Genomic DNA, 27736 nt, shown 5'->3' on the forward strand with positions numbered 1-27736 from the left:
GAACCAACGTGTCCGATGCTGGGCGCAGTCCCACTTCATGACATCACGGGAGTGACAGGGCAGCCGTGTCGGGGGGGGAGGAGGGAGAGGAGGAGAGGGAGGAGGAGGATCTCTCCCCATAAGTTTACTTTGCCCTTTGCGGGAGATGAGATTCAGCCTCCGCAAACCCGCCGAGAGACGACCAGGGACGGGGGAGGAAACGTTGAGAGCACGCTGTGAAATCTGCTGAATTGAGGATTATCTGCGGGTCATGGCCGGTTTGGTGTAGTCGCAGTTTTCTGTGGATTCCCGGGTAGTGCGCGTGCAGCAGAGCGGACCGCGCGGTGCGACTCCAGGCGGCTCTGAAGGAAACCATATCTGGTCAAAGTATTCGTTGCTGTCACACAGCGGGACTGTCCGGCTATAAATAGCGCTGGAGGAGGTACGGAAATAAATGCAAAAATGATACTGCACACTGTTAAACTGGAAAATGAATGCATAAAATGATGTGCAGTACAATCTGTTTAAAACTACTAACATAAGGCGACTGGGAATAAAGAGGGCTTCCCAAGTTACACTGAGGAATATATATTTTCTGTATTTTGTTGGAGAATGTTTAATTGGCTCTTGTAGGCTTCCCTCTTAAAGTATCGGCGCTCTGCAAGTCCTAACACCAAAACTCCTACACAGAAAGTCTTTCTTGTAAGCTGGGGGGTCCTTGATGCAAGAAAAATGTGACATTTGAATTGTGACTAATTTTGATGATGTATAATAACGTCTTTTTGCAAGGTTTAGTTTGGATTCATAACCAAAAGAAAATAGTTTGAAAGGAAGGTCATCATCTAAAATGTGTCAGCTTAACATGATAACATTAATATCCATATAAAATCGCATAAATAAATGCAGAAAATGTAAAACCTTCTTGCATAATCAGGACTTCTGTCAACAAGTGCCATGAGATGCAACAGTTGTTGGCTGACATGTTGGTCTTCATTTCTTCTGTGACCTACATACATCACTGCAGAGTAAATGGAGACTTGTAACCTTTGCTACTTGGTAACTTATGGCGTTCGTTTTGATTAGCATAGCTGTGCTTACTGTGTTGGTCAAACTGGGACAAATAGCATCTTTGGTCACCTCTCTACAGGAGCTGTTTTTCACTGTTTGCCATGAGCTTGTTGTTGCACAGTGTTTCACCATCTAAAACATGCATACATGAATTCTTAAGTCTGTTCTTCATCTCTTGGATTAGTAATGTATCATATTAGCAGCTAGCTTGACACACACTCTGATTAGTGAAGTGACACAGGCACACATGACTTTTTGATCTCTTCAGAATGCAAAAACGGTCAGACCTCAGGTCCTCTAGGCCCCTCATTATACACTTCATGATACACGACTCCACACTGGTCCCAAAGTGGAGACTAAAGACACATCCGATGGGTTTAGTGTCCTCAGCACAAGAGAGAATCACCAAACACGACTGTTAGATCACGGCCTTCACTCTCTCTACTGTTATCTCGACTTAAATAAATATATAATAGTATAATAATAAATGAATAGGAACAACTTCACGTGAAGAAGAATCTTTCTGGAGTGCACTATTCTGTTTTGGTATGCTTCTTTGCATTTTATCAGTGCTCACCAATATGTAAGTGGACACCCTTGTTACTCTCACAGCAGAAAACACACAGTCCTGCAGCTTGTCTCTGCCAGAGGAAAGCTGACCAGTTGCCTCTCAGCTGTTTTCTACTGGACACATTCACAGATTAACAACTGCAATCTTGCAAAAAGTTTAGACCGACACCAAACAAATGTCACAATAAAGTTTTGAGTCCTACAGAAGGTAAATAGCATAAAGTATGATGGAGTCTCTTAATATACTTAATCGTGATAGAATATTGTGGTATTGTAGTATTTAATTTTCTTTTTTTTTTACCAAGTCCATTAGTCCACCTTCAAACCTGCAGTTAGCATGTCGTTAGACTTTTCAGGTTTATCAGATTAGGACATGTAACCTGTTTGGGCATTAAATTTGTTAATTGCAGCCTCCTTTGCTTTTTTTTTTTTTTTTTTAAAGCAGGGATAACCAACTTGCTCTGCCCAGGGGCCACTTTTGCAAAATGACAAGAGACCAGGGGCCAGTTTATAAACCACCATTAATATTTATCAGTACATATGATAAATGAATTTCCTCTTTTTAATCTTTTGACATTTGATGCCCTCACTCAACTTTTCCAAAAAAAGAAACATCTAGTCACAGCAACCACACACTAGTGCGCCCTGTAGCAAGAAAGATTTGGCTCATGTGTTGTAAATTTAGTGTCTCTGACCTAGGGGTTATCTTGAGTTTGCAGCATTGATTATGTTTCAATTTGTATATAGAAAAAAAGTATGTACAAATATGTGGAGGATAGTGCCTCCTAGTTTAAGTTCCTATGTTTAGAAATGACAGTGATACATCTTCCCCAAACTGAAGAAATTGAAATTGAAATACCCACATGCCACTCACCGTACATTCATGGACAGAGTATAAGACAGTGGCCCCTAATGCACAGATATTCATGTTTTTGGTCATTTGTGTGCCTCTTTGGAGTTTCTTTGAATGTCTCTGTGGTCTTTTTGTGTCTCTTTATGGTCATTTTGTGCCTCTTCCTGGTCGGCATGTGTTAATTTGAGTGTCATTTTTCAGATGACGGTCAGACCAGGGGAGCCTCTGACACTTGGGGCCCGTGGGCCTTTGCCCAGTAGGCCCGCTCAGCAATCCATCCATGTGTACGTGTGATTCTTTTGTCGTGACAGCTGTAAGCTGTTTGACGACATTAAGCAGGAAGTGGTCTGCTGTAGCATCTAAAGGTCCACCGCTCTGCTGCTTTCAACTGTGTTTTGTGTGCTGATTTATTGGCTCTAAGAGTTTTTGGCCACTCTGAGAGCATGTGTGAGTTTTACAAGGATTTATGTGTATTTCACAGCTGAAAAAACCTCTGCAGGGTTTATGTTTAAAATTAAACTGAAAGATTTACAAAGAATTTGCTGTTAAAGCAGAAATGTTACAGGAGTAGCTGAACTCGTGTTTTTACTGTGAAAAAGGTTCTACTCCTGCAAGATGAGTTATCATTTAACATCATTACGAAGGTTTTACACACATTTTCAGCTGATTAATGATCCTGTATGAGTGCTGCTATTCTTAGAAGCCTGAGGACTGAACAGGCTTTGTCTGGAGGTCAAAGGTGAAGTCAAGTGTTTATGACTACAGGGTACATACTGGCTTGGGTTGCTCTTATTTGCCTCTTCTTTGTCCACTGAATATTCTCCAGTGAAGCAGAAGCTTATAGAAACGTTACAAAAACAGGCACGGGTCTGTTTGATATCATCAGGGCACGTCAGCCTCTTCCAGCAGACTTGAAGCGTTATTTGGAGCTCAGCCCAGTTCTTCATCTTTGGTTTTGGAAACTTGTCTTGTCGTGGAGCTTAGAGAAAGCAGAAGAAGAAAACGGCACGCTTGACTCCACCTGTTAGGAGGTTAGCCAAAACACACTTGCTGACATACTTAAGATCAAAAAGAGAGGTTTGCAGTCACATTTTCTGCACCTTGGTTGGGTTTCTAAGCTACATCACAACCTTTTCTGCCTAATTTGAGATCAGTGTCATCCTTTGATGCCAGGTTCAGTAAAGTTATTATTAGTGTTACCATGTGGACATCTATCAGCAGCAGCTCACAGCACATTTCAAACCCTGACCCGCAGTTTTAAGAAACCGCATACGCCAAGTGTTTAGTGCTGTGACCCACAAATGTTCCGCTGCAGTTCATCCGTCATCAGTCATCTCGTCCCACAGCCAACACTGAAATGAAGAGAGTGAGAGAGAGGAGGACAGTCTGTCCACACTGCCAGTGGAGAAGGAAAGCACAAAAACACCCCACTTTTCCGGACAAGACATTTGGTTTATCCCGGGTTGACTTTTACATTTTCCTGCTGAGTGCTTTTGAGAAAAAAAGCAGAACAGCACTAAAGTGACAGATGGGTCAGCAACAGGATATAATTCTGGGAGGAAACAAAGTGCGAGGAGACAGTCAAAATCTCAAGTGAATAGGTGAAAACTTGTAGTGCTATAGCTAAAGGCCTGTCCTCTGTTACAATCACACAAAAATGATATATTCATATACATGTTCAAATACTTTAGCTGATGCAGCAAGTCACACCTTAGCAGTCTGTAGTTGAACTTAAGTTAAAAGTTAAGTTAGATCAATGTTTTCTTCTGTTAGTCATCTATCTTATAGCAGCTGATTTGTAAAGTTGCTGCCTTCAGCGACTTCAGATGATTCAAGCCTGTTTTTTTTTTCTGCCAGACACATTTTCATGACACCGTCTACATTACCCAGTAGATTAACCAACTCACTATCACTTTTCAAAGTAAGTTCTAGTTGAGACAAACATCATTACTTCTTTTATTACATTGAGAATTTGGGACCGAAAATAATTTTGTTATGGCATCTAAATCAGTGTTTATTGTCATAAGCTAAGGTCACATGCACAGCCTCGTCTTAGGTTTGGGCAATATGGAGAAAATAAGATATCCAATATTTTTTACCAATTCCCTCAATATGGATATTGAGCCAATATTGTGGGGTTGACTAATTGTGCTTTCATAGAATATTTACACAATCAGATTTTTGACTATAATTACGTTGGATTTAAAGGCCAAGTGGGTAAAGACAAATAAGTTAGGGAAATTACATCAGATTAATGTAATACAGCCTTTAAAACTAGGAAAACACTATACAACACTACAACACTATATTACAATATTCAAGATCTAGGACAGTTTTTACCATCACATGATGATATCAGTATAATATCAATATACCTTGTACCTTCTATTCCTCAGCTCTTCCATGTCATATCCATAACTTTTTTTCACCATAAATAAATGGCCAGGTCACTTGGACATTGATATTTCCAGGTAAATTAGCTTACATCCTGTTGTAATTTATGGACAAATCCCAAATGTTACAACTCCGCCAAAGTATTATAACTTGATGTTAGGGAATTGTGCTTATTGGAGATCAGTGGCACTTTTATATCACTTAAATATAAAGGAAAGTAACAGTCAGGAAGCTTAGCTTAGCACAAACACTAGAAACGGGGGGCAGCAGCTAGCCTGGCTCTGTCCAAAGGTAACAAATCTACCAACCAGCACCCCTAAATCTCACTGGATAACATATGGTGTAAAACTGTAAAAATAACATTGGCTGTCTCATGGGGTCTGAAGCTGTGAACTATCTTCTTGACTGGGTTTGCAGGGCAACATGCGCAGATATCAAAAGTTAACACTCCCAGCCACAAAATAGTCCAACACAAAACCCTGCTAGGTGGATTTTGCTAACTGTGGATGCCGCCAAGCTAGCTGTTTCCCATGTTTACCGTCTTAATGCTAAGCTAGCTGGCTGTAGCTTCATATTAGTCATTTATGAGACTTATAAGTTTTCTGATCTAATTCCAAGTAAGAAAGTAAAAAATTTATCATTCTTTCCCAAATATGTCAAACTCTTCTTTTAAGACCAGTTACCCTGAAGAAATCCAGCTAACAAAATCTGTTTATCTAAAACAAAAAAAAAAAAAAACTGTGAAAACGGCATGAGTTGCCTTATCAGGAAACATGGAACTTGAAATTAAGTCTTCTACTAGCTAGCCAAACTCTTCTACAATCAATTTCAATAGAGGAATGTGAAATTTAAACAAATAACTTTAAGTTTATCTGCAGTGAAAACAGCATCAGATGGTCTGTAAATGTGACGCTCTTACACAAGTATTTCAGACATGCTGGTTCAGTAAAGAGCAACCAAAATCTGCAGTTTTACAACATGGCTTAAAAAAGGAAAAACTGTACAAAACAAGAGTTCACTCTCCCAGCTTTCTGTAGCTGCTCTGTCAGTTACTTTAGGAAGAAATGAAGATGGCAAAATTAGAAGAAAAAGAAAAGCAAGCGGCGGAATATGAAGCTTAATATCTTTCCCCACGGATGACTTAAGTGTATCTGTTGTTTTCAAATTTTGAGAGTTATCCATCTCTCTACTTACTTTTCTGTTTCTGCCCCTTCCAGGTCTCTCTCTTTCCCAGCAGCGCAGCAGGCACTTGGCCGCCTTTGCTGTTTCTTTACCCCTGAGCTGAGCTGGGGGTCATTGAGGTGAGTGCACTCAAGTTTTTACAGCAAATAGCAACATCAAGTGACACTCACTAAAGCATGCATTTTTTTTCTCTTGGCAATTCCTTCTGACACTTTTATTTTACCATCAATTTTCTCACTGCTTTCCCTGCTGTTCCTATCCACAGATACAGATTTTTTTTCTCAAACTTCCAGGGTCTTGAAGGCTCCTGATCTTCTTTTTCTCATTTGGAGGGGCGATTGAGGTGAGGAAACCATTGAAATATCTCCAAGATCCCTTTGTGTATTTTCACAGTAAATATATGTATTTATATTCTTGCAGCAGTGAATCTCACATCTCATACACGTCAGTAAATCTTAATCTGGCAAAAGAGAATTTGAAACGAGATGACGATGATTGAAATAAAAGTTTGCATTGCTACTTGTGTCACCTCAAGCAATTTCGAAGGACAATAACTTTAAGTGTCAGCTGAAAATTCATAGTTACTATTCACATGTTTATTTTATGGGATAAAATCATTCTATTACAGTCAGTGTTGTGGATATTTGAAGCCATGTCATCCTCTCAAACAGACAATCCAACCAACATCTAACGTTTCGATTTTGTCTATGAGCTCTTTTGTATGTGTGCCATGTTAAAGTAACTTTATCCACATTTCCAGGTGTGCTGTCCATCATGTCGGTGTTGAGGAAGGAGATGGAGAAGTACAGGGACATAGACGAGGACGAGCTGCTAAAGAAACTGTCCGAGGAGGAGCTGCAGCGATTAGAGGATGAATTAGAGGAGCTGGATCCTGATGTAAGTTTATAATATATCGTCTATGAGGAGGAGTTTGTGTCACTGTGTTGGTGTCAGAGGAGAGTTATGGGGTCGTGCGGGCTTTAAGAGGCCCCTGATATATCATACTGCAGTGTGCAGTCACCACGTGTCCCTGTTACTTCGTCAATTGTTGATAGCTAATGTATGTTAGAATGAATGGCTGTAATGTAAATATTGGTGTCCACATTATACAATGTGGCCTGATGGACTGTGTATTGAATGCGGTGTAAAACCAGCCAATCCATAATCAACCAACAGGCAGTTAGTGTTACTGCACAACGTAACCATTGGGCATTATGGGCAAAGCAGAGTTTATATTATCTGACTGACTTGTATTAAACTAAAGAGGATGTGTGTAATCTATGATAAAATGGGTGAGACAATGGGAGAAAAGTTCTCTAGTGTGTTGAATGTTAATATAATAGAATATTACAAGGAAGAGGTTGTTATAGTGCATACAGGTTAATATATTTTAGTGCAAAAAAAAATCCTGTTCATTAATCACTTAGTTGATTGACAGAAAATCTATCAGAGTTTTCACATATTTGTGTAGTTTATTCATCCATGAAGCAAAAATACCAAACATTTGAGGGGTTTTTCTTTTGCTATTTGTGTGACCTTTTTCATCCAGTTTATTAAAAAGTAGTTAACTAATCCAGATTGATCTAAAATGAAATTTTTTAAATGCATGAATTTGAACATTGTTTGTTATTTAAGACTTAAGTGAAAAAAAGAGATGCATTTTTGAAAATACTCTACCTTTTATGTTATTGTAATCATGCCACTTTCAAGCTTAGTTGCCTTCTTCCCTCGCGTGGAGTGCAGACTACAGGAGGCCAACATGTTCCCATTCCTAGGTTATTGAATTTGACATTTTATCAAGCCCCTCTACAATGCACAGGGTACCCTTTAGCATCTCTATGTGATGCACAACTGAAAAATTGTGTCACATGGATAATGTTGTGAAACGATCAATGTTGGGTTTCAGCAATAAAACTGTTTGGTTAGGTATAGAAAAAAGATCATGTTTTGGATTAAAATAAGTCCTTATGTTACATAATGTGTAAATACATCACATGATGGACCATTTCACAACAAGCATACTTAAATTGCACAAATTCACTTATTTTAATGTCTGGTGCATCTTATAAAGATGCAAAAGGGTTTCCTTAGGTGTTCATATCACAGGTTGGAGAGGCAGGGTAGGGTACCATGTTGTTAAGATGGAGTACAACACACCCTCACCCCTATAAACAAAGTCAATTCACTATGAAATTAAAACGAAATTGGATGTAAGAACAGCAATTGCAAGATGATAATGCATAAACCAACACCAAGAAATAAATTGGTGGAGTAACTAATTACACACATATCTGCGCAAAAATAGTGTTTACTATGCAAGCTTTCGGTCAGAGATCCTCAAGGCATAGGCAATAAGGCAAGGCAAGGTAATGCCATGAAGAAGGTCTCTGACTGGAAGCTTGCATAGTATACATGATTTTTGCACGCATTTGAGTGTGTGTAATAGTATGAAAAAGATGATCTTGTAAAGGGGCTTCTCACTCCACCTAACCGGGACAAGAAGCCCTAACCCTAACTAAGACAAACTAAAATTTCAACCATTACTCATTAAATGATGATCTACAAGTGTTAAGCATGAAGTGCAGTGTAAGGGAAACAGGGTGGTGTGCCATGTTGCTTATTATTATGATACAGTAGGTACAGTACACCAGTTATACTTCTGTTTAGTTTTTGTTGCTTTTTCAGACATGTTTATCCCTGCATTTGATGCATCCGCCGCCAGCTTCGTACCCTCAGTGATGTATTGAGGGTCGAGGTGGTGACAGCAGCTGTAATAGCTTTCTGATGAATGTTTAACTGCTCTTAAAGAAGCTGGATTCCCCCTCAATGCCAAGGGGATGACTGGAAGGGTATCATGTGCAGGACTCTGTGTGTGTGTATGTGCGTATTAACAAGACTGATGCCAGCAGTAACTGGCTGGAGGGAGTTCATGACGTAAACAGAGGAAGCAGTGAGAGGCAGTGCGTGCGTGCTTACCTTGTTTGTGCCTGTTTATGAGGGTAACCCGTTATACAACAGTAAAGTGCCCATTTTCTCTGAAACACACTGTTACCCTCCCAGCAAGGTTCCCACATCAGTACCAGTAAGCCATTGAAAATGACTCAACATGTTTGGACATAACAACATGTCTGCCAGCTGTACTGTGATTGTAGAAAGATAAATGTATTTATAGTCATCTAGAGAACATTTTGTGTTTTTCGTTCAGTACTGCTACTACTCACAGTCATTAACTGACACACTACAGTGTGAACTGGTACATGCTGTTTACTTTTTCTAACCATAACACTAGTGTCAGATCCTTGTGACTGTAGCTTTAACTCTAGATTTGTGAAATTTTTGTTTGAAAGCTTTTCTTTTATAAATCTGGAGTAGGTTAATACAGATCTCTTGTACCTGCTTGTAGATTAAAAATGACATTTCTCAAATCAGTTAAAACGGAGGTGAACTTCTTTTTTTTTCACCTAACTTAAAGCTGCACAAATTCATATTTTACATTTCAACTTCTTTAAGCTGATTGTTTTTGTTTTTACAACCCATATATTTACTGTTTTGGCTGACCAACTCAAGGCTGCTATTTTCAACTGAAAATGCTCGAGTATACCAACTATATGCTGCCCAGCACCAAATAGCTAACAAACCAAGTTAGCATCTTGCTAGTGAAGAGTATTTAGCAGCTAAAGAGCCAGATATTTTTCCCCAAAAATTGGTGGAGACCAACATTGGATCTAAAAGGAAAGTGAATATAGTTTTCACATTTGTTAGGTGACCAGAAAGCATGACTCCAAGTAATGCCGCTGTTGCTTTTTGTTAGCTGAATGTGTGAATATGAATCCACTGTTTGCTACACTAGTTCGCCTTTTCTGCTTTGAAGATGATAAAATGCCCTTGTTCCCTGTTCCTGAGTAGCCAGGAGACACAGACAAAGAATCTCAGGCTAGTTAAAAATAACATCCTGGTAGCATGCCTGTTATCTACAGCTGATACAATGTGTGACATAAAAAGCCTGGCAGTGGTCGTGTGATATAGCCTTCTCTCCGCTTCACTATAAATACTACTGTAAGTCACGCGAGATTTACAGACCACTCTTGGAAAAACTGAATGAGAGAGAGGAAGAGGGATTATTCTTTTACTTCTATGAGTTTATTGCAAACCAAATAATAATGTAAGTGTGGCCTGACAAACTGCATTTTTTTTTGAAAATTCTTTGCTGGCAGAGCAGTAACGGAGAGACAAAGAAAAAGTGAGAGAGACACGGCGTCATGAAGAGACAGAGGCCTCTAAGTGCTAAAAGGACTGATAAGATATGAGGTTATAAGTAGCACTTGTAAGAGCTTGTTTTGAATGTCGCTTTAGGTTGACAATAACGTGTTGAGCAGTAGCAAAGCTCTGGGAAATGTCTTGGTTCTGTGCTGGGCTGGAGAGAAAAGGACCAGTGTGGGAGTTACATTATCCAGATCAAAGATACTGTACTTCTGTATCGACATCTGTCTCACTTTTATACTTAAATTTTGTCATTGTTTTGTTGTCTCCCTCCTGAAATTATCCTCATAATTGTTTTAAAAAAATGTAATGCCAATTATATCAATTCAGTCTGGGGAAAAGATTGATATTGTTAATGAATACCTGCATAATGTATAAAAGTGACCATGAAGTCTGCTTCTGGGATTTTCTATTTTTAACAAGTTTCTTTTAAATCTGCAAAATGTATCCTGCATTTCCTGGTCTGTTTTATTCATTTGGTGAATTATAATATTAACTATATTCCATTAGATAACTGGCAACATGAAAGAAACATCATAAATGTGCTGTGTGTAGCTATAGCCAAAAGAAGTTAAAGGTGCCTTTATTTTCAGGCATCTTTAACTGTTAATTCCTCACAATAAAAGACAGAGGTTAGAGAGTTTCTCTGACATTTAAATCACCACAGACCTTGTATTGGATTTGTTTCTGACCCCTGATTGGAGTGCACAAGGAGCACAAGAGGAGTGCACTCAGAGGTGTCTGTATGGAAGATAAATAATGGAGAGAAGGGTTTGATTCAGTAGTACCACTGTAGGACAGCCGGTGCCAGCCCTTTAAATTTGATTAAATTTAAATTAAATTTTCCTTCTTGTCTAGAATGCATTGTTGCCAGCTGGGATGCGGCAGAAGGACCAGACCAAAAAGGCTCCGACAGGAACGTTTCAGAGAGACAACCTGCTGGCTCATCTGGAGAAACAGGCCAAAGAGCATCCTGACAAAGAGGACCTGGTGCCTTTCACAGGGGAGAAGAGAGGTAAAAACTTCTCATTGTAAACCTAATTAGATGAAAATTCGTTTTTAAGCAAATAGATGACAAGAACATTTGATGTCAACACTATTTGGTTTCACTAAATATAAGAGATGAAAGAGAAGGTCAGCTCTACAGTCTTCTATTTAGATTCAGATTAAAGTGTAAGATTGGTATTTTTTTAACCTGGCCCATTTTTTTGTCTCTAAGGGGTACAGCAAGTTTTAAAATTGGTCCAATACTGAGCAGGAGCACAGCAGCTGACAGTGACAAAACTGACTGCAATGTAACCACTAGGGGCATATGCACACCATCAGTGTTTGTCCATAGAAAGAGTAAGATTCTTTTGTTTAACCAGAAACAGCCCAAAATTGCCATCACCAAACCTACCAGACTCCATCTAAATGGTGATTTTAGCATATATAGAGTCAGCATATTTTCATATCTAACTTGATGAATTACTGGTGTATTTAAACGAAACCAGAGGTGACTGTTGGAACAGTGGAAAGCTTTTTTGAAGAGTTTGTTTTGTTTCTGTTGACTTTGATGAAGTGTGTTTTACGATGATAATACTGTTTGAAAAACACCAAACTTACACCTTAACTCTTAAATAATTGCTGCCTAAACTAAGTGACATGCCTCAATCCTTTGACAATCCTTTAAAATCGTCTTGATTTCTTTTGAAAACATAGAAGGAAGGCAATGAGCAAGGAAAGAAGAAATGGCCCAAAAATTAGCAAGAAATTAGTTTAAAAAAAAACCAACACAAAATACCTGCAAAATTAGTTTTAAAAAAATGACTAAAAAAAATTATTAGAATTCTGTAGTGTAATTTTAATTATAATTACAGCTTTTCAGTATCTTTTTTCATTTTTCCTTAGACAATTTACCCCAGCTTTGAAAGTAAATAAATGAATAAAAATTACATTTTTTTTTGCAATTTGTAGAACATTTCTTACAAAGTTGCTCATTGCCTTTTCTCATATGTTTTTGAAAAAATATAGCACCAACTTACTCAGGGCGCAGTGGTTAAATACTTGTGAGAGGCCTCTTAAAGCAGCACAAGAAATTATATATTTTGCACCAGGTTTAAAATGTGTCACAGGAAACCCTGAAGAAGGTTTTGATTCCCTAAAATGTGATTGGTACCACAAGACCACACTTCACCTCCCCAGGCCTCGTGAGGCCTTATAAGCCAGCATCGGCCTAGTGCGGACACAGAGGTGTGTGATGGATGGTGAGAGATACCAGACATCTCTCTGTGAAACTCTAGAAGGTCTCTCTGTTGTCACTTTCGTCATGTTCTCATTTGCTGGTGTCGTTGCATTAGTGAACTTGTGTTCAAGAGGAAGTGCATTTCAATTTAATCTCACAGACCAGCTGTAAAACTGCAGGAAATAAATGAAAAACAATCTCCACTCCCTCAGCGACTACAGTCAAGGTACCATCGAGGAAGGCTTTTAACCTGTAGTTTGTCCTGCGGAAGAGTCGGTCAGCTGTGAAAGAGAGCATGAGAGGGGAGTGGAGGGACGGCAGTTTCCACACCCTGTTCAGAGCTGTCTGTCATCACTGCACCGCATTGTTTCTTTTTACCACTCCCCTTTCGCTCACCCTCAGCTCTCATAGCTGGGCTTGAAACAGGTTGATTTTCACTTGCCACAACTTTGCACACAGCGGTGTGATTGTGACTGAGAAAGGACACGGGTGACTTTCAGAGGAGCTGCTAAGCACTCTGGGTAACATCTTGCCACCTCATTTATGTGGGGGTCAAAAAATGTCTGGCTGAAATTTGAGGAGCTGACCACACAGACAGACATAGCAGACCTGTCAGTGAAGACACAAATCTCTGAGTCTTTACAGTGACGACAGCCTGCGGTCAGGTGTGACGCGATGAAGGGAGACGCACTGCAGACGGCTCAGCTGTTATATAAGTTATTAACGTCTGCTAACAAACAACACAAAAACACACAAAAGCTGGTTTGTGCTGGGAAGCACTTCAGACATGATAAAAATCTATAACAACATTTTTATAAGCTGTTGAACAGAAAAACTGAACTTTTTAAGCAATAATGTGAGACATCAGCAGGAAGATATGGGAAAACTGGGATCCTGACACTCAATGTGCGGGCGTGCAAGCAAATATTTTGCTGATTTAGTCAGACAAACTGTAAAAGTTATAGCTTAATAACCATATAGTGCCTGGTTTTGTTTTTTATTAGCTTAAATGCGGATCTTACCTGGTGATTTGATCAAAAAGTTATACATTTCAAACTCTGTCACTCCTTGCCATTCAGTGGATCATTCCTCACAGATAAGCATGTAAGGGTGAGGGCCACTGAAGTATACTGACAATATTCAGTTTTACAAAGTAACTTTTCTTCTCTGGTAGACTAAATGTGCCAAAATAATCCTTTGACATGCTGGTATCTGATGTTTTTTAGGTAGCTACAGGCACATTGTTTGCATTTCAGCCCAGGACATACATTACAAGTTTGTTTTTTGTATTAAATCTAATCATTTGTGTTGTAGGGAAAGCCTGGGTGCCTAAAAAGAGGGTGGACCCCATCATGGAAAATGTGACTCTGGAGCCGGAGCTAGAAGAAGCCCTGGCGAGCGCTACTGATGCTGAACTCTGTGACATCGCAGGTAACACGCTCACATCTCCTCACAGTCACATGTGCTTTACAAATAAGGATTATAGGTTTTATTTTACTCTTCTTTTTCACCAAATTGACACAGAGTTGTTGTTTTTTATGTTTCCTCATGAAAAATGCCTATTTCCTAATTCAAGATTACTTTTACTACATTTTTACAGTTAAGGGAGTCATGGTGAAGGCAGTTCAGAACATGCACATAATGGTAGACTAAATAGAACAATATGGGGGAATTTAACTGATTGTCATCCAGAAAAATACAGAAATATTTTTGGATTTCCTGTGAAAACTAACACACCCACATACTGTTGATATATAAAAGCATCTGAATGAATGATATTAATAGACTGGGTCCCATCTCTTGAATGTGCTGAAGTGCAAGTGTCTGATTATTCTTCATCTTCATCTTCTCTCACTAATCAGTGGCCTCAACTTCCCCTCATTCATTTACTTTTTTCTTTAATCCAGATCTTCTCCATTTCCTCTAGCGCTCCTTCCATCTTCCCTCCACCTTTCCCCTTCATCCCTCCATCAGTCCCTCCATCTCCTCCATCCCTGCTGGATAACTCTGTTCGCTAACTCAACACCATCCAGGGTATCTGTAGACTGCACACGGTGTTTGCATGGAACAGTTCTGGTCCTCTTGTCATGTCCATGTTGCCTGCTTGTGTTAAGCAGACATTTAGCAAAAACCTTGCAGCTTGTTTCAGTGCCACAGATCATCACGTTTGTACTGTACATGCATCACACAGGGACTTTCAATGATTCTGTGTGATGGATGGCAAAAAACTTTAAACATATTTGTTTTAAATATGAATGAAAACATTCATTTTAGAAAAAGTAATCAAGATGTATCCCTCCATGTTTCAGACACTGCAGTTAAAGGGACAGTTCACCCCAAAATCAAACTATATATCATTCCTCTTACCTGTGGTGGTTTTTTTTAATCAGTCTGTTGTTTGGTTTGAGGTGCTGTGTGTTGGAGATATTGGCTGTAAAGATGTCTGCACTCTCTCAGATGGAATCTGAAAAACTCAACAGCAATGTCTCTTTACAGAAATCATGACGCGGTTACTCAAGGTTATCCACAGACCTTGTTGTGTGTTAATGGCGGCAGCCTTGGCTGAGCTGTAAGGTCAGCTAGCTCAGTACTACTCGGAAAACTAGCTGTAGACGCACACTTCCTTCTGTGCAGTGATTCAGTTGGCGGATGTAGTTCAGTAGAAGGAAAATAGCTCCTACATGAAACAGCTCACAACAAAGTCTCTGTAAGTAACTGTGTCGTGATTTCTAAAAACAAGACATTATTGTGGAGTTTTCAGATGTTTCTGTTTGTTGTTTTAGCACTTTGAGAGCCAAAATCCAAGGCCTATCTAGTTCCATTATATAAGAGAGAAGGCAGACATCTCTAAAGCTCATATCTCCGACATTCTGCAACTAATAATAATAATATTAATAATAATAAACTTTATTTATAAAGCGCTTTTTCGAAACAAAGTTATAAAGCGCTTTACAAGGTTGATCCCTGATTTAAAACAATGCAGGATTTAAGCAAAATAAAGAAAAACAAAGAAACAGCAACCCCAACAATAACGTCAATACCATATGCGAAGCAGATAAGCAAAGTTTACAGCTCAGTGTGCAAAAGATTTCACTGGGGCAACAAAATTAAAATAATGCAACACCTAATGACAGTATAAGTTGTCAACAGTTATGATAATGAAATAATCACAGTTTAAAACAGTATGCTAAAATTAATAAAAGACTTTTTTTTAAAACTGATGTGTTTTAAGAAATGATTTAAAAGAAGTTACTGATTCTCCAAAATCACACCAAAACAATGTAGATTGATTAATAGCACTGTAAATCATTTGTTGAACTCTGTCTTAAAAACTGTATATTTCTGAACAACAAGTATTTGTTACAAATAGATTAAATAGCAGCAGAGGGCCAACATTTTTATTTCTTAAGCATAAGCATGACTGAAATTTATAATCACACAGCACTGCATCAGAAACATTTTAAGAGCACAACACGTCTCTGGAGTTGCTGAACGTAACATGTCTGTCATTTGCTCCACAAGAGCAGCTTGATAGCTTGTGTTCCCTAACTGTTTATGTTTTTGCAAACTGTCGTGCTCTCGCTCTCTCTGATGAACAGATGAGGTGATAATTCTTTCAAAATTTGGTTTTCACTATGGTGTCCTTGGAGTAGCTGCTCGATTATATATTCCACACTGCTAGGACGCTAGTAGGATTCCTTAAGTTGAAATACTTCACAAGCTATTACCTGGACATCCTTGAACATGCAGATGGTGGAGTTGCACATTTACGTGTAGTCGGTCAGCAGTGGGCAGGACCTCAGCTTTGGTCGCAGAAACCAAAGCCAGTGCGTGTTAACTGTGAAACCTCACAGAATACAACAGCTCGATCGTTGAAGCTGACAGTGTCAGGTTTGACTTGCTTGTGATGCTGCAAGTGCTGATGTGCTGTCTGTATTAGCATGGTGGTCCACTGTACGGCCGTGACTGGATAGTCGAACTCTTTTTCAGCATTCCTCTCCCTCTCTCTTTCTCTCTCTTTCTTTCTTCCTCTGACCGTCTGCTCATTCCCTTCATTCTTTCCTTCCTCATTCAGTCTTCTTGCTGTCTTTCCAGCTATCCTGGGTATGCACACCCTGATGAGCAACCAGCAGTACTATGAAGCCCTGGCCAGCAGCACCATAGTCAACAAGCAAGGCCTGAACAGTACGTAAAACACACACACACACGCACACATATATGCTCCTACACATGGACTCAAACTTACGTAACTGAGTCTTTTATTTGTTGAAATCTGCCAGTTGCATGAGCCGTCGTCACTCAGTTCAATCACAGATACATTTTGTGCAGGCATTTCCAAGAAACAAGAAAAAGTATCCTAAAATAAAGCAGATCGCTCAACAAGTTTGTAGAAGAAAAAAAAATCACCTCATTCAAGAAAAATGTTGAAAAAAGTTCACTTGGACTGGAATCAAGTCAAATGATCTCATGTTGGCAGAATGCTGATTTATTTTACCAAAGATGACTAGCTCTGTCTTATTGATTTTATTTTTTGCACTCCATGCACAAATATAGTGACACTCCTTAAAACTAAATCATTAATACAGACCCTCATACACTGTCCTATAGGTCCTCCAGAAATAACGGATGATTTATCTGTTTTTCCTTCATCTTGCACGACACGGTTGTATTCTTATATTACTTCACACACAGAGACACACACATGTTAATAAGCCATTGTTTATGTTGCATGGAGGCTCGTCCTATAGATTCTCCTCCAGATCTAAACACAGACGGGGCCGAGCAATCCCACTTCCAAATATGACCGGCTCTCATAAAGAGAGCCAGCTGTAGACTTCTGATTCGACAGTAGAAATTGTCACTTGCTTTGATTTCAGTGACATAAAGTGTTTGAACAAAGAGTCTTTTTCTGATTTTGTCTGAGCATTGTTTCACATGAAGATCTCTATTAAAACCGAACATCAGGACCTTCGGTTTTTTGCCAAATTTGATACTGTGTGTTTGTGTTTGAAATCCATAACATTCCATGAATTGGACCATTTATCAAAAGGAATTCAGTCTAGTTTTACAGAAATAATATTTACTGCTCAAAACATTGGTACAAGCAGATTTTTTAAATAATAAAATAACTATATTTACTGAAACATGAAATAAAACACACATTTATTGCTCCAGAAAACCCAACTAATACTTTTTAGTACAGGTCGCTGCCAAGCATCTTCCAAAGTAAACTGTTCTGGTTTATCTTCATTTCACTGCTGTGTGAAATAAATATTAAGTGAGTTAAAACTTGTTTGAGTTACTCAACATATCATCTGCTGCTGTCTCTATAAAAGTTACAGTGCACCTGTGTGACAAATAGTTTCATGTGCAGATTGATGTACAAGTCTGTGCTGCAACTTATGCAAAATAATTGCAATAATGATAATAATAAATGAATTATAATAAAATGCCTTGACTGTGATGAATTACCTGTTTTTTTTGAGGGGTGGGGGGTTAATTTCAAAAATGTATTTTCATAACACATTGAACTTTTTGGTAACTGACTGCTTGTATAAACAAATAAATATATATGCTGTGGTATCTGTTAGAAAATGGTGAGCGTACACTGTATGTAAAAAAAATACGGAACATGACTTGTTGAAAATGAGTTAAAATATCCAAAAAAATAGTGTGGTGTGCTATGTTTTGTTTTCCTCAAGTACTCTTGAAATTCAGTTTAATTTAATTCAGTCTCATTCAAGAATCCCAATATCACAAATCACAATTTGCCTCATAAGGGCTTTACTGCATATGACATCCTCCTGTCACATCCCTCACAGCGGATCAGGAAAAACAAACGACAAAGAACAAAATATACAATATACATAAACTTAAGTAAAGTAATAAAAAGAAGCAAAAATGTTTGTTGTAAAAATGTTTTCTTGTCAGTTGATGGATGACACGCTCCTCTGTAAATTAAGAAAGTTCACTTTATAACCAGCAGAGAGCCCCATAATCAAGAGTAATATTTAACATGATCTCAGACTGTGAGAAAATGATGTACTTTCATGAACAGTATCAGTATCAGCTGTCCAGTTAAAACTGCTCACAGTGTTTGGTGTAGAATATTTCGATACTGTCAGTCTTCAGCTCTTAACGAAGACGCGTGGGGAGTCTCCTGCTGTACGTGACAGTGTGTACTGTGAATGTGTTGTAGGTGTGATCCAGTGCACCCAGTATAAACCAGTCCCTGATGAAGAGCCCAACTCCACTGATGTGGAAGACACCTTGTTGAGAGTGAAGAGGAACGACCCTGACCTGGTGGAGGTCAACCTCAACAATATCAAAGTAAGCGTGTGTGTTAGTGTGTGTGAGGATACGAGTTTAATTCTGAATTTTTCAACTTAAAAACAAGGTTTTATTTAGATTTGTTTTGGATTTGGACGTTCTGAAACTTACATGAAAGTGGTGAGTGTTTTCTAGTAATTACAGTACCATTAAAAAAAAAAAAAAAAAAAAACTTTCCTACGCAAAAGATACACGTCTGATTTTGTTCCAAAAGCTCCAGCACAAAATTTTATTTAGCATAACATTTTAGGTATTTCACAAACAAACTAGAGTAATGTTTCTGTATTACTGCAAATTTGGGGTTTTGTGTGAAGAACATCTATTTAACGGCACAAACTCAGTTTTGTGAGAATAATAAATGAATGAAATATGTAGCATTTACTGATCTGTAATGTTTTTTGTACGCAGAACATCCCCATCAAGACTCTGAGGGCGTACGCTGAGGCTCTGATGAAGAACACTGTGGTGGAGAGGTTTAGTATTGTAGGAACCAGGAGCAACGACCCTGTAGCATTTGTGAGTCACAACTAATGTTTGATACAAAATGCTGCACAGAATCCATTTCAGCTGGTTTATTGCTCTCTTAAAAAAAAAAAAAAATCCAGGCCACCCATTGTTATATCTGTTATTTGAAAGTAGGGGAAAAGTGTTGCACACTCTATTAGTCTTTTGATCATTCTGTTAATCTTTTACGAATCTATATAATATTTGTTGCGTTTTGGACCTTTATAAATATATGTCAGTAAAAAATGGTATGTAAAATTTAAATCTCTATGTATGGTAGGAAACATAGTGGCTCTTGCCATTTTGTTTGGAGTAATTTGATTTTGTTAGCCTAATGGCTTCTGTAACATCAGTGCCTGTGTTGGAATATGATTGTTGATCTTGAAGAATTGAAGAAGGCCCAAGGGCCGAAACATCATCTTAAAGTAAGAGAAATGCATATAATTGTGATTATGGCACTAATAACAGCCTAAACTATATTTTAATACTCAAGAGCTTCCTAATAACGTGTTTTATATCATCTGTCTACCATGTTTCACTTTTTTCCCACCTAATCAGATGCATAAAGCAGTCTTACAAACACATTTTGTTTTCATATGTACCTCATGTGGCACGTGGCTGCACAGCAGTGAGTGACAATGTGTGTTGTGTGTGTTTTCAGGCTTTAGCAGAGATGTTGAAGGTGAACACGACATTGAAAAGCCTGAACGTTGAGTCCAACTTCATCACAGGGGCTGGAATCGTGGGCCTCATAGAGTCACTGCAGTTTAACACCACACTACAGGAGCTCAAGATAGACAATCAGGTACCAACACACGCACACACACAGACTCATACACACTTACCATGCGTAAAATTGTAAGTGTATGTGTGTGTGATTGGGTATGTGTGTCAGGCCACAAGCCATCTTTGCCACTCCAGTTTAATGCTCCCTGATTACATTGTCGTGAGTCACGCTGCAGAGTCTGACTCACCGCTCGCTCATTAGCTCCACTTGTTGAATGATTCTGGCTTCCTTTGCCATCTGGCTCTTCTGACTGACTGACTGATTGAAATGATACAAAAAAGAAATTGAAAAAGTACGTCACCAGCTGCCACTTCATCCTCTGTTGCCATGGATACCACCTGCCACCTCATGGATAGTGGCACAGTTTGCCGAGAGGATGGCAGTCATTTTGTTTACCGCTTTTAATTCATCTCTCTATATTGCTTTTCCTCCTCCGTCTCTCCCCGTACTCTCTCCAAACTCCAGAGTCAGCCATTAGGCAACAAGGTGGAGATGGAGATAGCCAGCATGCTGGAGAAAAACAGCACGCTGTTGAAGTTTGGATATCATTTTACCCAGCAGGGCCCGCGCCTCCGAGGCTCCAACGCCATGATGAACAACAACGACCTGGGTGGGTTACTGATGGACACACACGCACACACACACACACAGACTCGATCTATGCCTCCTCTGACAGACTGACAAAGTTCATGAGCTTGTCTTAAACTGATAACATTTTTTGAACATATTGTGTTATATGACTGATTCACCTCCCAGTGCTCCAGTCAGTTATGTAACTCGTACTTTTAGTAGTATTGCATTTGGCAGTGTTGGTCGTTCAGTGCGTCAGTGCTGACACTTTATCTTCACTATATCTGCTTTAATCAGAGAGAAGTACCAGAGTGATATCATCGGCCGGTAACTCAGTAGTACGGCCAGAAAGCCTCAGCCAATCAAAACAGTGGCTTCCTGAGTTATGACATCAGCACTAAGAAAAGAGTTTGTGCATACAGGAACAAAATGAAAGTGGTGGAAGAAATGCTTCTTGGTATGCACATGCACAAATTAGTATGGTCATTTTAGTTGCTATTTATGTACCAAAGAGTTTAGTCAACCCCTCTTTGACAGTCTTAGTGCTTGTTAAGTTTGTGTGCGAGTGCTCTTTAACGTAACGTGAGGATAAGTGTGATGCTACAAATTTAGATGAGGTTCAGAATTCTGATTACATTTGGATATGTTTAATGGGCTCTTTTGATTCAGATGGTTTTATAATCCTGCTTATGTCACAAACCACTTGAAGTTAATTGTATGTGTCATAATCTTGTCATAACATTTCATTGTCATCTTGAAGCTCGTGTTGTCAGGTCAGAGTCGGACGGCTCCTTCACCCTCACTCTGTCAGTCCCTGAGCTGGAGAGAGCCTTCGGGAAAAAGTTCAAGTCCAAGACTAAGTAAAAAAAAAAAAAGAAAAGAATCACAAACACTGCACCGTTTGACCGCTCAGCCTTGTCTTTCTTCTGCCAATGTCACCTGGTTCTTTTTCCAGACCTCTGGAAACCTCTGCCACTGTCATTCTTCTCTGAGAGTCTCTGTTACTTCTCCACAGCACCTGTCATCACTTCGCTTTTTTTCATCTTTCAGTCATCTCTGGTTTTATTTCCATCACGTAAAAACAAAACACACAAATAAAAGCAACAAAAACAAAATACAAACAAACAGCCTATACATTAATCTCAATAACAAATGCTCAAGCCACTTAAACTTAAATATCACATGTTCAAAAAGGACTAGGAAGAAGTACACACTTATTTAGTCCTACCCCATATATACATTCACATTTCCCAAATTGTATATACAACCTGATATGATATGAACAACTATCCCTTTATTATATTCAGCCCAATACAACTATCCCAGTTTATTATACAACTTATTACAATATAAACAGCTATCCTCTGTTTTTATACACAGTGCAATACAATATACAATATGAACACCCACACTTGCAAATAATACCATTAGCAATTAAGTGACCACTTTTTATCAGTTAGCTAGCCAAAGTGTCTCCCAAATCTAGCTGTTGTTGCTCTCCAGTCACTCCACTCAGCTCACCATAGTCAGAATGTATTTTTATGTTGCCATGATTTCTTGATATTTCTCAAAGCAAGCGTAAGAACCTCTGCTCGTGTCCGGAAATAGGACTTGTACAACACCTAAACAAAATCAGAACAATCAGAGAGAACTAAACTTTTGCTCAACCGAGGTAACAGAATGAATTGTAAACTTCCCTATGAAATATTACTGATGTTATTGCAAGACTAGAATAACTGTAATTTTTTTTAAATAAAGAAGAACAAACAGCAGATAAGATTAATTCCCCAATATGGACAACATGCAGAAGAGAAGGGCTTGAACTCTGCTTCTGTCATATGTCATGAGACAAGGCGCTGATCCCCCAACTTACTGGACAACAGTATTCACTGTATATCTCCTTCCATCTTCTTTTGGCTGTACTGTGAAGCTGCAGAAACCTTCATGATCATCTGTTCACTCCATCTCTTTCCCAGTGATACATAAGTGCTGTATTCTATTCTTTGGCCACTTTCTTTATGTTTCTCTTTGGCCTTTTTACTCATCTGATCATTGTCTTCTCCTGACATGCTGTTCCGACTGTTCGTGCATTGTCTGGAGCCATATGGCCTCCTCTGCTCGACCTGTTTTTTCTCTTCTTTTCCTGCTCCTATTCAGTGTTGGATTGTTTTGGCAAAAGGGGTAACTGTCCCTGATCTCCAAACCCTCTGTGCCCCCCAAAGTCTTTAGGTTCACTGTGCAGCAATATTTTTCTGATAATAATAAATTGCATATTTGTTTGTTTATACATATCGCACCACTAAATTCCAGTGTAAACTGAAAGGATAGGGGCCATAAAGGGCAACTGCACTGAATTTACAGACCGAACTCTGTCTAAAGGTTTTCGGGAGTGCTACTGCATACTTTAAAAAAAGTTGTATGAAGCCTTTGGTAGCACTAAAGAGCTGTTCATTATCTGGAAACTGATGTCACTTATGGAATTGTTAGCTAGGGGTTAAAACTGCAGTTGAGTTTGTGGGTAATGTAGGCAGTAGCTTTTGACAAGGAAGGTTGTTTTAAATAAAAAAAGACAATTATTCTGGCTGTTGTAGATTAATTCTGATACCTTTTATGAGTTCCAGTACTCTGTAAAGGCAACCCATGTAGGTTAAAATCTAGTTTATTTTCCCTTATTGTTTCAGTATATAATGTCATTATAGAGTGCCCTAGGTATGACGGTTTTTCTGTAGACCAACCCAGAAGCTAATGTCGCCCTGGTTCCCTCTTCAAAAAACCTATGGGATTTCTCCATTGGATTTTGGTTTATGGCAGAAATTAAGCTCTATGGAAAGGAAACGTTTGTGATACTTCCACACTTTGTTCAGCCAGATAATCTCCACAAATGAACACCACTTTGATTATTTTTGAAGCCTGAATTTAATCGGCAGAGGTAAAAAGCTATTGCTAGGCAACAGTCAACTACAATACAGTTTTGTCGCCACTGCTAAGACACATTAAAGCTTCAGCGTTTGCGAGTTAGTGGTATTTCCTTGCATTTTTATGTTGTAGAACAAAATGTGAAAGTTTCTTCAGCTTATGTTAACCACGGTTTTGATTTAAGCCTTCTCTCAGAAAACCTGTTCAAAAACCCCATGGACTTTGAGACGGGGGAACCAGAGCTTCCGTGTTTTAGGACTAATTATGCTGAATTTTGCTAAAATCAAGTTACCACGAACCAATTAATGATGATCACTAACAGAAGGGGCCTTCACCGCATTTTGGCCTTCGGGCCATAGTGGGATATTTCAAACTTGCTCTTATCAATGTCTTACCTTACTTTCCTACAAGAGCTCATGCTAAAGCTATTTGCATCCTGTTAAAGACAAAGTGCTGTTACTTGAATCTTGCTGTCCTGCTTTTTGAAGCATTTCACCTTCTTTCAGTTGCCTCTTTGCTTTACTCATATAAAGCAGGCCCACTTTGCTTTGCTTTGCTTTAGCTGAAGTTGCAGTTGATATTCTGTTATTTCTAATTTTTGTCCTCATCCCCCCCACCCCCCATCCTTTCACCTCTGTTTTCTCCACCTGTCATTCTCTCTCTTCTTCTCATCCCACCATCTCTTCTCCATCTACAGTAAGAAAGAGAAGGCTTGAGGGAGGACCCATCTACCCAAAGTGTCGAACAAATGTGTAGAAACCAGGGCCGCCCTCAACTCTCTGTTACTCCCCAAGCTTTACCATCTTTCCAAACTCAGTCCTGTAACCCTCTCCAGCCTCACACCTCCTATGGCCTACCCGGAAGACCACGGCCATCACATCAGGTTCAGTTGTCTCTTCTTTGTACTTTCCAGACCTTTTTTAGTAGATATTAAAGGATCCAATGGGATTAATCAGCAGTGTCCTTCTGAACTTTCAGTGCACGCAAAGGGTAAGATTGTAAGTTTATTTTTGCGCTCTGAAGTTTTGACTCCAGGTCCAGGCATGAACATTTGCTGTAGCTTTGCACAAACTTATCAGTCAAGGCTTACTTTGTCATCATGAATCCTTTAACATCTCCTAAAGTGTCTAGATTCTTTAATAAAGAGGGCTGGAGGTCTGGATTTGAATGGGGCCCCATTGTAGGGTGACAGGACACTTTTAGAAATCCCTGTTTCTATTGATGAGTTGAATGAATTCTAATAATTATTATTATGCTGTAAATGAATTGTACTGTCATTATTGTTGTTCCCAAAACTTTTGATGTTGCTTCAAGGTCGACATACAAGGTATTTTCTTCTAATTATACATAAAAGCCAATGCCCCCATTTGAATTTTCTTGACCTAGAAAAAAAAACTAAACTAAGAAATACTGCAGTATTGGATTTTGATGCAAATATGATAATCTGACATTACAACCTTCTCCTTATTCGGTCTAAAAGGGTTTTTTAGTGACTCACAGTCCTCAGATACTATTGTAAGTCATGCAGATTTTTCAGAAATGGAGAGATTCACAAACCTGGCTACTGTGAGATTTGATGCTATATTCAGAATATATTTATTTGTGACAGACCTGGGAAAGAGTAAGAAGCCATTCAAATACTTAATATCTTGGGTTTGGTTGTGCTGGATAGTGTAATTACTTGTATAAAAATGTTTCTGTAAATGAAAATGTACACTCTAATTACATTGTTATATTACCCAGCAGCCCCTGCAGAGCATTCCTGCTAGCTGGGAATGGCAACTTTTTATTGATATTACATATTCTATGAACCCCACTGTAAAATATCTGTGTTGTTACATAGAATTTATTGTCTACAAACCATTTTGTAAGTCAGACTATATAATAACCTAAAGTAACTGCAAGTATTTGTATGGATTTCTGTTACACTTTCAACCAGGTCTGGTTTGTGGATTGTTTGTGTTTATTTTTATTTACTGGAGCTAAAATGTGTGGTTTAATACAAAATGGTTGGTACTGTTGACTTAATGTTCATTACAGGTTTCACATTAATGCCTCAATTCAGGTTGGGATAATTTCAGTAATGGATGGTAGGATTATGAGGCAATGGGTCCCTGGGTGCAGATATGCAAAACGCCTCATCACCTTTGCTACATAGGAGACACAGTTTTTGTGTCTTTTTGTGTCTCTCCGATGTAATTTTGTGTCTTCATTTGGATGTTTTGTGTGGCTTTGTAGTTATTTTGTGTCTCTTTGCAGTTCCTTTGCTTGGTCTTTTGTGTCTCTGTGGTCAGTTTGTGTCTCCTTGCGGTTGTTTTGTGTCTCTTTTCTTGTGACTCCCTGTGGTTATTTTGGCTATTTTTGTAGTTATTTTGTGTGTATTTGCTGTTCCTCTACACATCTTTGTGGTTTCTTTGTAATCTTTCTGGGGGTTTTGGGGTCATTAACCAACTGCTTGTGTTTTGGTTTTTTTTGCCTGTTTCTGTAGTTGCTTTTTGTCTCCTTGCAGTTCCTTTGCATCTCTGTGTGGTCTTTTTGAATCATTTGTGATCTTTTTGTGTCTTACGGTTATTTTATGTCTTGTGGTTGTTTTGTGTTGGTTTGAGGTCGTTTTTTAAAAAAAAATTGTGTCATTTTGTGATGCTGTGTGGTCATTTTGTGAGTTTTGTGAGTTATTTTTTGTCTCTTTGCTGTTCCTCTGCATCTCTCTGTGATCTTTTTTTGTCTCTTTGTGGTCATTTTGAGTCTCGTCCTGTTCAGTATATGTTATTGTAGGTGACATTTTGCAGGTGATGTCCTGGTTGGCTTCTGACACTTTGGGCCCCTGGGCCTGTGCCCAGTAGTCCTGTTCAGTAATCCATCCATGTAGAGACAGCTTTAAAAACACAGGAAACCTCTAACGTCTTTACAGCTGTCAGATTACACAAATTCCATCCATTTTATTTATATACAGCAAATGTTAACAGTCTCAAGATGCGTGTTAGCTGCGACGGGTCTTAACTCGAACACCGAGCATGAAATTACACTCTCATACTGGACGGATCCTTTTAGAGTTCACGATGGAAATGTTCTTTTCATCTACGGCAAAACATGTCTGTGGATACATTTTTATGTCCTTGTTAACAACTCCCAACTACACAATTTCATGCTTGTAATGATGAACTCTGCTGTATTTTTCAAATTATCAGCACAATGAGGGAAAAGGAGGGTTAGCTGCTATGTAACCAGGAACTAGAGCTAATATGTTACTGTCTGAAAATAAAACGGCTCCAGTAAAAATCACCAAAAAATGGTCTGCACTCTTGTTGTTTGAATGGCTCAAGACAAAATCAGTATTTTTCTGCTTAAAGATTTAGAGTTCTTGACTTCCGACTGTACCATCCGTTCATGTTTTCTTGATGTCAACAACTGTACCTGATACTGACAGCATGTTTAAGGTTTAGATAACCCGTTCAATGTTATTTAATATCACTGCTTTGTTGTTTTCTCGTCAGTGGTGTGGGTGTTGTTCAACAAATGGTAATTATGGATGTAAACATTTGTAAAACAAGAAGTAATTGAAAGTTTAAGGCAAAAAAGGACATTTTTTTCAGACTTGTGCCGCTCACAGTCTGTGTGTGTCCAGTTCTTTAACTGTGTCTAGTGTTTTGTGATATTTTACTGCTTGACTCTGTTTTGTTAGATAGTTCACCTTTTGGGATTGAAATTTTGTTTAATAAATAAATAAAGCTTGAAAATATTTCTTTGTTCTTAAATGATTATTGCATTTGGTTGGACATGTACAGAAGTTGTAAAGACAACAGTGACACACTGTGGCAAAATGGAAGAAATACACCTAGTCAGTTAGATTGTGTGTATCTCCCTACGTCGCCCTCCTCAGATCAACAATAGTGTTGCACTTCTGTTAACTGTAGTACAATGTCCTTAGATTTCCACTTGCCATGTCTTAGCGTTTTAAGACTTTTTTTAAAGACAAGGCAAACAATTTATACTCATTTTATTATAGCAATTGGTCAAGAGACATAACAATATTTTAGTAATATGTAAAGCTTGGGACTTTTACTTGAAAATGTACTGAGATAATCTCAAGTAAATATTA

At 38.7% G+C, this 27736-nt stretch overlaps 1 protein-coding gene across 2 annotated transcripts; it reads left to right on the forward strand.

Moving 5' to 3' along the window:
• The first annotated feature begins 102 nt into the window (after positions 1-102).
• On the forward strand, positions 103-27376 carry tmod1 (tropomodulin 1). Of its 2 annotated transcripts, XM_042484733.2 has the most exons (13): positions 103-421; positions 6082-6165; positions 6312-6389; positions 6807-6943; positions 11165-11321; positions 13845-13961; positions 16626-16715; positions 18730-18860; positions 19269-19376; positions 20026-20169; positions 20617-20761; positions 21482-21581; positions 24335-27376. In XM_042484733.2, the coding sequence occupies exons 4-13, from the start codon at positions 6821-6823 to the stop codon at positions 24351-24353; spliced, it is 1134 nt and encodes a 377-aa protein (XP_042340667.2). In that variant the 5' UTR covers positions 103-421; positions 6082-6165; positions 6312-6389; positions 6807-6820; the 3' UTR covers positions 24354-27376. The 2 variants fall into 2 exon arrangements, with proteins under 2 accessions (XP_042340667.2, XP_087931790.1); XM_088075664.1 differs by lacking the exon at positions 21482-21581.
• Positions 27377-27736: the final 360 nt, after the last annotated feature.

This window comes from Plectropomus leopardus, chromosome 3 (genome assembly GCF_026936395.1).
Source record: "Plectropomus leopardus strain MGB_pleo_1.0 chromosome 3, ASM2693639v1, whole genome shotgun sequence".
In the NCBI taxonomy this organism is placed as follows: domain Eukaryota; kingdom Metazoa; phylum Chordata; class Actinopteri; order Perciformes; family Serranidae; genus Plectropomus; species Plectropomus leopardus.

What these genes read in the sequence shown, in the direction of transcription:
- tmod1 (XM_042484733.2), top strand. Translation starts at nt 6,821, where the DNA reads ATGTCGGTGTTGAGGAAGGAGATGGAGAAGTACAGGGACATAGACGAG. An exon ending in TCAACCTCAACAATATCAAA is followed by an intron (nt 18,861 to 19,268) that starts GTAAGCGTGTGT and finishes TTTTGTACGCAG; the next exon opens with AACATCCCCATCAAGACTCT. An exon ending in GATGAACAACAACGACCTGG is followed by an intron (nt 20,762 to 21,481) that starts GTGGGTTACTGA and finishes GTCATCTTGAAG; the next exon opens with CTCGTGTTGTCAGGTCAGAG.